This window comes from Panicum hallii, chromosome 2, assembly GCF_002211085.1.
Source record: "Panicum hallii strain FIL2 chromosome 2, PHallii_v3.1, whole genome shotgun sequence".
Classification (NCBI taxonomy): Eukaryota; Viridiplantae; Streptophyta; class Magnoliopsida; order Poales; family Poaceae; genus Panicum; species Panicum hallii.
The window spans coordinates 49,451,574-49,463,246 of NC_038043.1; the positions used below are offsets into that span (position 1 = coordinate 49,451,574).

The following is an 11,673-nucleotide window of genomic DNA, read 5'->3' on the forward strand; positions in this document are numbered from 1 at the left end:
AACAGCGCCCATGGCCTAATGGATAAGGCGTCTGACTTCTAATCAGGCGATTGTGGGTTCGAGTCCCACTGGGCGTGAATTATATTTTTTTTGGTTTTTTTGACCCAAGCTGAACTCACAGGTCACCACGGACTCGTGTGATAGAAGATGACACGACCCGTCGATGCCGCCCGTACGACGTCAATTGCACCGGCCTACAGTATAATGTAAGCTAATCCTCACCTTAGCAGATGATCTGCAGCTGAGATGCTGAGGCACGGCAAGTTCATCCTCAGTGCGTGCGTGTCCCTGTGCCCCAGTACTAGCGCTTGGCTGTCCTCTCGTTGCCTAATCTGGCTCCAACAAGATGTGCTCTATCCACTCCTTGAGCTTTCTCCTGAAACCCCCCTTGCCGCCGTTACCGAGAGGGATCGATCAATGCCGCGGTCTGGCAGCTGTCTGCGCGAGCTTGTGCTAGCAGCTGATCAGTCATCGATCATCAGATGCATACGCTGGCGGCTAGCCACCATACTCGACCTTTCAGGCATCAGATGTGGCTAGCTATATATGTGCTCAGGACGTGAACGCACGTACACGCACGCATGTGCTTTGATCTTGTCGACATTATTTGACCAGGACACCAGGCAGGAGCAAGCAGCTGATCAACACGCATCGTCAGCTGGCAACAAGTCGTTGGCGACCAATCACCGGGTGCAGATTACTGACCGGTTCGGACTCTTGCTCGATCGGTAGCGTCTCAGTATCGCCCCCTGACATCCAAAAACTATCCTTTTACCCTTTGGTAATGGGAGATGCTCCAGCAGATTACCAATTCCATCGCTAATACTTTGGTAAATCGTCAAAATACACCTCCCTCTTACTCAAATGTAGGAGAATTGCTCCCTCTATTCTATTCATTGAGTAATCTGCTACAGCACTCACTGCTAAAAATATAAAAAATAGTATTAGCAATAGAGTAATCTGTTGGAGATGCTTATTACGGCTTCTTAGGATGCAGCTACCAGGATTGTGAATTGTGATTGTTCAGCAATGAGCAAGGAGGAAACAGGTGAGATTGGGGAGGCAGACATAGCTCGCCCGTGAAGTCGTCAAGTACGCCATGCCCTGTTCCTTATGACCGTTGTGTAATGTAACGCGCATCGATTAAAAGGATGTTTGGATCGAAATGCTAACGCCTAAAAGTGCTGAATTTTAGTACTAGTTTCTTCAAACACAAGTGCTAATGGGATGGGACTAAATTTTAACCAAGACTAAAAAAATTTAGCAAGAATACGAGTGCTAATAGGTGCTAAAATTTAATATTTAATTTTAGCGCATCCAAACATACCCAAAGCTTTGCAGTTGACGCCATCTGTAATTAATATATTGTGTTTTATTTATGCGTACACCAGCAGAGTGTATCTGACGGGTCGAACACAACTAGTTTCTGCTGATTCCAAGTTTAAAGTGATTCTGTTGCGCAGAAAAATAAAAAACAGAATCATACACCATGCGCGCGGTGCTAACGTCTACGAGGTTTCCAACTCTACTCTTCTTTTCTTCGTGATCACAACTCCACAAGTACTTGTTATCACTGCCATGGCAAATCAACTTTCTGAAAAAGACCTGTCGATAGCTCCGCGACAAGGGCGCATGCTGATCATGCCCGTAAACGCCACCAAGTTCCCACTGACTAAACGTCCCCCAAAGCGGCAGGTGTTCGGATCTGGCACAGCACATCCTGGATTTGTGCTGGGCAAGAACTCGTGTAGAAAGAGTAAGCGTTCGTCGTGAGCATGCCTGCAAGTTTACAATGCGTACACTCCAAGGATACATGGATGCTGCGCTGTGTGTTCCTGCTGAACATCTAATCGACCGATCGATGCGTCGGTACAGATTTTTTTTTTTTTGAGGTAATTTCCATCGAATCAGGCAGGGAGCTAAAGAAGCAAGCGTTCAATGGGGAAGACTGGACTGGACTGGACTGGACTGATCCCAACCAAGCGGCTGCCCAGCCCAGGAGGTGGCCTCCTTCTCCTGGGCCGGGCCTATCAGCAGATGGTGTACAAGCAGAGAGCCCAGTATCGCCCGCTCCCCTCTCTCACGAGAAAAAAAAAATAAGGGTCTCTGCTTGAACCGCTCGTGACCGTTCCAATTCCCCAAATTCCCCTAGTCAAAAGAAGAAGAAAAAAACAATGTCCACCGCCGGCGGCCGGCGGCCGCCATTCCAGATACGCCCTGCGGGTGGTCACCGGAGCCAATGGAAGGGGAGGCTTCGACTGCGAGCAGAAGAAGGGGAAGGGCAAAGCGTGGACCGCATCAGCGACCTTCCCGACACCATCCTCGGCGACATCGTCTCCCGCCTCCCCGCCAAGGACGGCGCCCGCACGCAGGTCCTCTCCTCCCGGTGGCGCCGCATCTGGCGCTCCGCTCCTCTCAACCTGGACCTCCGCTCCCAACCCGTCCCTCTGGGTAAGGTCCACCGCATCCTCTCCTCGCACCCGGGCCCCGGTCGCTGCTTCTCCACGCCCGCGCGCTACTATAACGAGCTCCATTCCCACTCCCGCTCCCGCTCCGCCGCGATCCTGGACGGCTGGCTCCGCTCCCGCGCTCTCAACAACCTCCAGGAGCTCGACTTCCGCCTCGACATTCCGTTTCGGGATCGGCGGAATCCTCCGCCGCTGCCCGCATCAGCGCTCCGCTTCTCGTGCACGCTTCGCATCGCCAGATTCTGGTCCTGCCGTTTCCCGGATGGAATCAGTATCCGCTTGCCGGTCCTCGAAGAGCTGCAGCTTTCACATGCCATCATCTCGGACTCGGAGAGCTCTCTGCATGCCTTGCTCGCCGGCTGCCCTGCCCTGCAGAGGTTGCTGCTAACTTACAACGACGGCTGCTCTCGTGTCCGGATCGCGTCCCCTACCCTCAGAAGCATTGATGTAGGTCGAGGTGTGGGAGACCTCCGTTTGCAGCAACTCATCATCGAGGATGCTCCCTGCCTGGAGAGATTTCATCATCATAAGGCTATGTCACATCACAAGATGGACATCTGCGTGATGTCGGCGCCAAAACTGGGTATTTTGGGACATATCTATGACCACTATCCCAGACTTGAGATTGGCCCCACAGTTTTTCAGGTATATGCGTCGTCCTCACTTTTATCTTCACAAGAATCTCAAGTCTCTTTTGCTTCATCATGGTGTCAACCTTCAGATTTTTCTGTTTATTTGGCCTTTTCAGACATTATCCGAAGGGAGTGAAAATGTGTGGGGTAATAACCACAATCATATCAACATCCGCCTGAAGAAAATTGTGTTGAGAAACTATGGAGCCAATGAGTCACACGTTAACTTTGTCAAGTTCTTTGTATTGAATGCGAGGGTGATAGAGTCAATCAGGCTTGTTTTACGGTTTAGGAATGCTAGCAATGGTTGGATTGAAGGACGCGCCACGGTTGGATTGAAGAACAGTTCAGGAAGAAGTAGAGTAACCAAGGGTTTCCTTCCTCACCACTGATAGGACGCTACGACCATGGCATGGATACTACACCGTGACGTAAGCTAGCTGAACTGCGTGGCTAGGAGCCTGCGCGCGCACGGCACGCTCATCATCGGTACTGCCTGGCTGTCCGTTTGCCTCATCTGGCTCCAACACGATGTCGATGTCGATGTCCTCCCTGAGATTTCCGTCTCCTGAACCCATCACCGCGCGCGCCCCCCGAGACATCGCGACGGCACGGTTCGGCAGCGCGGATACGACGCGATGCTTGCCCGAGCCGGTGCTAGGCAAGCTCATGTCCCGTCGCGGATCGCATGCTGGATATGCAGCTCGATTGACTTTAATTCCCAGCTGCCATGCTCTTCTCGAACGGGACGTGCGTGTGCTCTCGGCTGTTGCTGCTAGCTGCCGGCGAGTCTGCTGTAGACGACCAATCAGCGGCGGCGGTCCGGTTTTGGAGTCTTGCTCTGCCTGAAGAAGCTGCCGGTGGTGACTTGAGCTGGTAGGTGTCTTCAGGACTGTGATTTCTCTTGTGTTTGTGTTAGTCACATGCACTAGGATTAAGCTATGATTGTGACTGTGCAGGAGGAGGAAAAGAATCAAGCGCGCGAGATTAGGGCAGCAGCTCTGGGCACTGACACATGCCGTTGTCGCCATCTTATAGCCATGCACCTAGATAGCTAGCTTCCAATAAGGCAGTATTGTGCATTGATTAAGCTATGCTTTTTCCATGCTAGCTATATATATTAGGATTTATATTATTAGGGGGCAGCTATCAGCTGCTTGCATGCATGCATGCATACATAGGTTAATTTGTACCAGCATACGTACACTGCCTGATAGCTAGTTTAATATGCATACGCCAACAGGGAAATCGTTTCAGAAACCGCTTAGCCTATTGCAAATCACAATATATGTTAGTGACAAGTTGAACGCGACTAACTGTTGATTCATTCCAAGCTTCAAGTGTTTTCTTTTCAAAGAATCAGTTTGATATGACTCCTTGATGACGCATTAGGCTAGTATTAGTCTATATCACCGCACTGTTCCGAGAGATTTTCTTTAGATAATATGTTCTGAGAGATTGTTGACGCTACTACATATATGTATGTGATTGATCTGAACTGAAAAAAAAAATGTGAACTTGCATTGGTGCGGTGCTGGCATCTAGCTAGTTTCCTACTTGGGCGGTACACTCAAGCAACACTCACAAGATAGATATCGATAAGCAGCTCTCCATCGACCGTTTACTACTACCTTTTTTTTCTTTCTTTGCGCGGCCGCATTAGTCTGTAGTCTATACTTGCCATCACCGCCATGGCAAATCAACTTTCAGAAAAGGAACACCAAAGTCTTGCTACCCAGCTCCGTTTCTCCGTGACAGGCCACATGCTAACCTTGTCCGAAAACGTCAAATTTCCACTGTCCATGTCGCCCCAAAGCGGCAGGTGCTCCAGTATGGCTTGTCACCCTGGATGCGTGCGGGGTCACAACTTGTGCAGAACGAGTAAGCCTTCTGCTTGAACATCCATTCAGGCATGTAGTAAGTTTACCATGCGTATACTCCATAGCTTGTGTGTTCAGTAAACATCTAATCGGCCGATGCCTCGACACGCATCGTGCAACAGCATTGCAGTGATATGATCGCATCTAGCTACGTCCTGTAACTACTGAAAGATCCTGAGCCCCGGGCGGCCCAGTGCGTTTTCCATTCAGAGCGCGCTGGGGAGCTATATATATATATATCTAGCAAAGACTCTTGCAGTCTGGCAAAAGCAAGTTCCGAGAAGAAACCTATAGCTAGCCGCAACTTTACCAAAGATCCAAGCAAAGGCAAGAACAGCCCTACCAATTTACCAAACCAAAACAGCAACATGATGGAGCCCTTGCTTACTTGTTTGGTGGTAGCCCTGACATGTTGAGTGATTTCAGTCGGGTAGTTTTTTACAGCACGAGAAAAACAAAAGTAGAAGTGGAGCATATTTAACTTGTTAATTCTCCCTGCAATAGACACTTGATATTCTTTTCTTCTGGGTTTTGGCATTCTGCTTAGGCCACATGTAGCCGACAGCTGAACTTTTCCAAACATTTGTGCTCTTTGAGTACTTCTATAAAGATGACGCGCAAAGATCTTATCATTTTGGAAAACAAATGAACCATCGCTAGATACATTTTTGTGGCTTATTCTCAATAATTAAATTGATAGCTTTCTCTGGGACCATATAATATGCTAGCTCATCAACTGTGATCAACACATGTATGCAAACATTTTAGAGCATGCAGGAAATATACATATAACCATGATGTCCATGATACCTATAGGTAGATAAATAATAAATGAGACCATATATATGGAGAGGCCTAGCTATATATAGATCTAGGATTATTAGTTGTTGCAGCAAGTTGTGTAGCGACTATATATGCTAGCTTAGCTAGTCAAAGCTTAGAGAGCACCTGATCAAAGAGTGGGGTAGCTAGGAAGCAATTAATTAGCTAAGGCGACTTGCAATGGATCGGCCGGAGAGAGAGAGAGAGAGAGAGAGAGAGAGAGAGAGAGAGAGAGATTGGGCGTACGCCTGCAGATGCAACAACTGATGAAGCAAGCAAGCATGCAAGCATCTGATCTATCAGAGCTTGAGCGACAGGTCGATCTCCTCGCCGTTCCGGCCGTGGCCGAGGCCGAGGCGTCCGCAGCCGCCGTCGGCCTCAGCCCCCCAGCCCGCCATGTCCATCACGACGCTCGGTGTCGGCGGCGGCGCCGCCTGCTGCGCCGTGGCGTCCTCCGCGCCCGCGGACCGCGTGGAGGTGTACGTCGCCGGCAGCAGGAAGCCATCGTCCCTGTTGTCGTCGCCTCGCGGCGTCGCGGAGCGGAAGACGGCGGCCGGTGACGGCGGCGGCGCGGGGGCGGCGAGGATGTCCCGGCTGCGCTTGGCGAGGGTGCGCTCGAGCTTGTGCGCGTTCTGGTGGCCGCCCAGCGCCTGCGAGCTGTAGAACCGGCGGTGGCAGTAGTTGCAGGCGAAGGCCTCCCCCGGCGGGCGGCGGTCGTCGACGCCGGCGGCGGGGGAGCGGCGGCGGCGGGGGGAGAGGTCGTCGAGGCGCAGGTCGAGGCTGACGCCGCCGTGAGCGCCCGACGCCGCCACCGGCTCGTTGTTCTCCATCGGCCGGAGGAAGCGCCCGAGCCTTTCTCCGCTGTGGTGTTGGGAAAGGAGGAAGCGGGGACGGGAGAGCTAACAAGTGGTATCGCGAGTTCGGACTTCGGAGGCTCGAGGCCGGTGGACACCAAGAAGAACCTCCCGGAACGCAGCAGAGTGTGGCAGCGTGAGAGCCCCGGTATATAAAGGCAAGCGCCGGCCGGCGGGTCCGGTCAACTTCTACTCGTGTGCACGTACGCTTTGGTAGTGCAGGTGCGCGCGCGGGTGTACGTACGTGGCGTATTCGGAGGTGTACGCCTTCCTCCCTCGTAGACGCACAAGTTGAAGGTCGAGTTCCCCGCGGCCAACTCATCGGCCGGCCGACGTGCAGGCCGGTGAGGTGAAAGGAGGCCGGGCTGCTAGGGCTTAGCGGCTGGGCTAGCGGACGAGCCGTGAACAGTGGAGCGCGGCGCACGTGCGTGAATGCGTGGCGCGTCCAGCCAGTGGATCTCCCAGATATTCAGGTGTGGGGGGCTACCCTGCTTCCCTGACGAGTGGTCAGTCACGTCACCCGTCAGTGATCGCCGCGCCCGTGCTCTCCCTCCCTAGCAGCATGGCACCTGCAGATCGCGGCGCGCGACAAGGCGATCGAGCTTGCTAGTGTGTTGACTCTGACCACTCGGTCCTTTCTCAGCAAGCTGCACCGATCTATCCAATGCGAGAGACACGTCCGGCATTTACTGCATCCGATCCATCGATGAACAAAGAACAATCCATTGAATGGCTAGCGGCGGCCTCTGCGCCTTCTGAAATCTTAATGGATCGATGCGCCCGAGTCCGAGTAGTGCTGTGGAGTTTGCATTGGTGCCGGTGCCGACGCGATTTCTTCCTCCTCCCTCTCTCCTCCGAGTTCGCCGTGTTGGATTGGATCATCGGATCCCAGTCGAAATTCACCAGGGGATGATGGCGCTACCGGCTGGGATTGGACTGAGCTCCTTTTGGGTTCCCAAATCCCAAACCAATCCCCTAACCGCTAACCCTCCACCTCCGAATAAATATACGGGGGAGGCAGAGAGCAGATCTAATTCCGGAGAAAGGTGAGACGGGCATGGGCCTCCTGAATCTCATGCGCCACATGTCCATGGAGCGGCAGCCGGCGGGCCGCCGGCGTTGGCAAGTCCAAGCCCCTGGTCAGCAGCCCCCTCCTCCTCCGTTCTGTTCATGCCCAGCCGCAGTGGCTTGTTGCAGTCTCAATCTCTTAGCCAACCACTACTCCATATGGAGAACAAAAAAATGTCTTTCTTTTAACAGGCTCACTGTTTAGTGGTTTGGATGGATTAGCCAGTGCCAATTACCAATTGTTTGAGTGGGCTAGGTTCTCTACCTATCTCCTTGTTGTTTCGATGTGAATCTGGAAAAATAAAGCCTTCCACTGTCTTGTTCCATTGGCTTGAACTAGATGGACAAGATCTGGGAGAGCCTGCTATGCTCTGCAAATAATATGTGTTAAACAAGTTAAACAAATTGACAGTGTTGTTGAACGAACTTAAACAAGAGACAAACGGATTCCTCTCTATGCATTGGTTTGCTTGTTGCACTTCTTTGTGCCTTTCGTAACCATGAATGATGTTCTGTAGATGGGTCGATTGCTTCGCGGGCTAAAAGAAAGGGCTCACCCTGCTCGCAAGATGATGACTCTCAGAGTGGTGAAATACAGATATGTTCAGGTATGGCATGGCATGGCATTTTGATAATGAGAGACTTTGTGCCAGTGTGTCTGTTTATTTCTTTAAAAACTATTTGTCTATTTCGCGGTGGCTGCTTGAACTGCACGAATCAATTAACCTGTGCTGGCTAAATAATATATTATGGTCTGATATTTTGGTGCTGTGATCTCCTTCAGTCATGCTGCATTGATAACTTCGCTTTTTTGCAACTGTGCGTAATTAATTTTCCAGTACAGATGGTTTTCTCTAAAGCATAATAATGTTGCAACCTTCTTATGGCCTTCAATGCATATAAAAGATGGAAATTCTTAGACTTGGAGTTTGTAAAAATTACAATCAATGATGAGGACTTGCAGTTAATCTCCATATCATCTATGTGTTCCATCGACTGAACTACAAAAATATTGCTTTCTAGGCTGGTGGTTGTTCATGTCTTTGTGGTATCATTTAGTTCTACTTCATGGAATATTGCTTTCTAGGCCGGTCATAATTCATGTCTTGTGTTATGGTTTAGTTCTACTTCCCATGAAGTCTAAAAAGTGACACTTTTATCCTCATTAGACCTCGCAGACAATACATTGTAACTTAGAGCTGCATATCCTAGTAGGATGGCATGTTTTCAACCGATCAGTTTATTAAGATTTATGTCACATTTCTTTTAGCTTTCAAAGCTGTTCAGTTCTACTATATGACTGCATATGCTGTTAAAATTCTGATGCACTATTGTTGCCCTGTCCAGAAGTGCATGTTCTTTCTGTAAATCTACCGTCAACTAGCATACTAGTGTACAACAAAACATCATCCCATCCATCTTAGTTGGCACAAATGCAAAGAAATCGGTATTGTTGGGCACTACATGCCTGATTTGGGTAGTAACACATTCTCTAGTAAGTAAAAAGGTATGGATGGATTTTGTAGCAGCTAATCAGCTCTGCCTGCTGATAGTGTTTTTTTAAGTAGCCACCAAGAACACTTTATGTAATAATGCGCATATATCAGCTGGATTACAGTGTTATATTTTGTTCTTTCCCTCCTCCGATCCATCTGAAGTAACTGTTTGCCTTTACAGTTCTAACTAATGCTGAGCTTCTCTCCCATGGCTTCTGCGTGCAGGATATCTTGTTGCATATACACTCCCTGATGCCAATGCGAGATGCTGCCCAAGCCGCCTGTGTTTCTCGTGCTTTTCTACATTCCTGGAAAAGCCATCCCAACCTCGATTTCAGTAAGACAACATTGGGATTAAATTAAAAACCATATGAAAATGATGATGAGATCGCCATAGATTTCTCTAGTAAAGTTGACACATTCTGAGAAAGCACTCGGGCATTGGTGTGAAGAAACTCAAGATTCATATGTTCAAATTTTGCAATGCAAAGGACTCGTGTTATCTCGACAGTTGGCTTCAGACTGCTGTTACACCAGGAATCGAGGAACTCACACTAGCACTGCCATGGAAGGCAAAATACAAACTTCCCATACTCACTTTTATCTAATGGGAGTGGAGACTCAATACGATATCTTCACCTTGACAGTTGTTCCTTCATCCCATATCTGAACTTGGTTGTTTAAGAACCCTAACAAGACCGCATCTTTCTCATGTCTTTATCGAGGAGGGTGAGTTACGGTCCCTGCTTTCTAGTTCTTTGGCTTTGGACCAATTTGAAATCATGTACTGTGGTGGGATAGTTTGCCTGAAGGTACCTTGCATGCTGCAGCGTCTCAGCCACCTAATGGTGTTTGAATGCAGCAGGCTTCGAGTGATAGACTGCGAAGCTCCAAACATATCCAGCTTTTCCTTTACAGGAGGTCATAGAGTTAAATTGTCACTTGGAGAGACATTGCAAATGAAGAACCTACACATGTCCTTCTCCGGCGCAGTCCGTTACACTCGTGTTGAACTTCCATCCAGCATGCCAAACCTTGAGACTGCTACCATACACTCGCGAAGTGAGGTATGTATACTCTAAAATTTTGACTGGACTACCGATATCCATATACTACAGCAGCCATACCTTGGAGTAACTAATCTGACATCTTTATGCAGATAGCCGATACACCAATGCTGCATAGCAAATATGTCCACCTCAAGAATCTGAGTATTGCTCTCATCGCTGTAACATTTCCTCCGACCTATGATTATTTTTCTCTGGCCTCCTTGGAGACGTTCTTGTTGGATGTAAGTTGTCGCTATTCATATTGTGTGATATATGTGGCTACCACAGCGGTGTCTCAATTCTTGAAGATCCGTCAGACCTGAGGCAGATGCGAGAACAGCACCACCACAAACTCAAGAGTGTAGAGATTCTTGGATTCACGTCTTCAAAGAGCCTGATTGAGCTAGCATGCCATGCTGCTGAGAATGTAACATGTCTCGAGCGTCTTACGTTGGAGGCCCATCAGATTCCTCTCAGGTGCTACTTGACTGATCATAACTGTAGCAAGTGCTCTACATTGCCCATCGATGTTCTCATGGAAGCTCAGCGGGCACTGTTCGCCATCAGAGCGACAGTGAAGTTGGACATTCTGGAGCCTTGCCGCCGATGCCATGCTTCAGAACTCACTTTTTTTGGGTAATTGATTAGTTAGTTTTTAGACGTGTCATGCCATGGCTCCTTAAATACATTTGTCCACAGCGACTTGTGCTGCTGTCGTGCCGTGGCGGGACGCGACAAGCGATCGAGCTAGCTCACCTGTTCTGTTCGCTCTGACCACTCCGTCCTTTTTCAGCTGCACCGATCGATCGGCCGGTGCATGCGAGAAACGCGTCTGGGATTTACGGCATCCGTCGATGAACAAACAATCCGTTGAATGGCTAGCGGCGTCCTCTGCGTAAGTTTGGTCACTCGGGTCTAAAATTTAGTCCGGTAATATCGAATATTTAGACACTAATTAGAAGTATCAAATATAAGCTAATTATAAAATTCATTGCATAAATGAAGGCTAATTCGCGATATGAATCATTAAGTCTAATTAGTCTATAATTTGATAATATTGTGTTACAGTAAATATGTGCTAATGATGAATTAATTAGATTTAATAGATTTATCTTGTGAGTTAGTTTCCATTTATGCAATTAGTTTTACAGTTAACTTATATTTAGTTCCTCTAATCGTTATCTAAATATGTGATATGACCTGTACTAAAAATTAAAACTGAACGCAACTACCCTGAACCGATGAATGGCCTGATCGATGCATGCGCCCAACGGACTCAGATGGCTGGCCTTCGCGGGAAGAAGGGAGGAAATGGCAGCGGGGTACTGGACGCGGAGGTTCCGAGTTCAGACTAGTTGCGTGGTGACGGGCATGGTGAGCATGCATCTCACTCACATGCGTGGT

The 11,673-nt window shown here is 49.0% G+C and overlaps 2 protein-coding genes, 1 non-coding gene and 1 pseudogene across 3 annotated transcripts; 3 read left to right on the top strand and 1 right to left on the bottom strand.

Annotated features, from left to right (window-relative positions):
- Positions 1 to 4: 4 nt before the first annotated feature.
- On the top strand, positions 5 to 77 carry TRNAR-UCU. The gene has a single exon. It is a non-coding gene; the product is annotated as a tRNA-Arg (tRNA).
- Positions 78 to 1,938: 1,861 nt separating this feature from the next.
- Positions 1,939 to 3,492, top strand: LOC112881195 (F-box protein At5g03100-like). Its single transcript, XM_025945881.1, has 3 exons — positions 1,939 to 2,040; positions 2,247 to 3,113; positions 3,217 to 3,492. The coding sequence occupies exons 1-3, from the start codon at positions 1,939 to 1,941 to the stop codon at positions 3,490 to 3,492; spliced, it is 1,245 nt and encodes a 414-aa protein (XP_025801666.1).
- Positions 3,493 to 6,101: 2,609 nt separating this feature from the next.
- On the bottom strand, positions 6,102 to 6,632 carry LOC112883109 (zinc finger protein 10-like). Its single transcript, XM_025948342.1, has one exon. It carries the CDS (start codon positions 6,630 to 6,632, stop codon positions 6,102 to 6,104), a length of 531 nt encoding a protein of 176 aa, XP_025804127.1.
- A 1,077-nt stretch (positions 6,633 to 7,709) lies between these two features.
- Positions 7,710 to 10,909, top strand: LOC112881196 (annotated as a pseudogene).
- The last annotated feature ends 764 nt before the right edge of the window (positions 10,910 to 11,673 follow it).

What these genes read in the sequence shown, in the direction of transcription:
- LOC112883109 (XM_025948342.1), bottom strand. Translation starts at nt 6,632, where the DNA reads ATGGAGAACAACGAGCCGGTGGCGGCGTCGGGCGCTCACGGCGGCGTC.
- LOC112881195 (XM_025945881.1), top strand. Translation starts at nt 1,939, where the DNA reads ATGGGGAAGACTGGACTGGACTGGACTGGACTGATCCCAACCAAGCGG. An exon ending in GCCGGGCCTATCAGCAGATG is followed by an intron (nt 2,041 to 2,246) that starts GTGTACAAGCAG and finishes AGCCAATGGAAG; the next exon opens with GGGAGGCTTCGACTGCGAGC. An exon ending in TTGGCCCCACAGTTTTTCAG is followed by an intron (nt 3,114 to 3,216) that starts GTATATGCGTCG and finishes TGGCCTTTTCAG; the next exon opens with ACATTATCCGAAGGGAGTGA.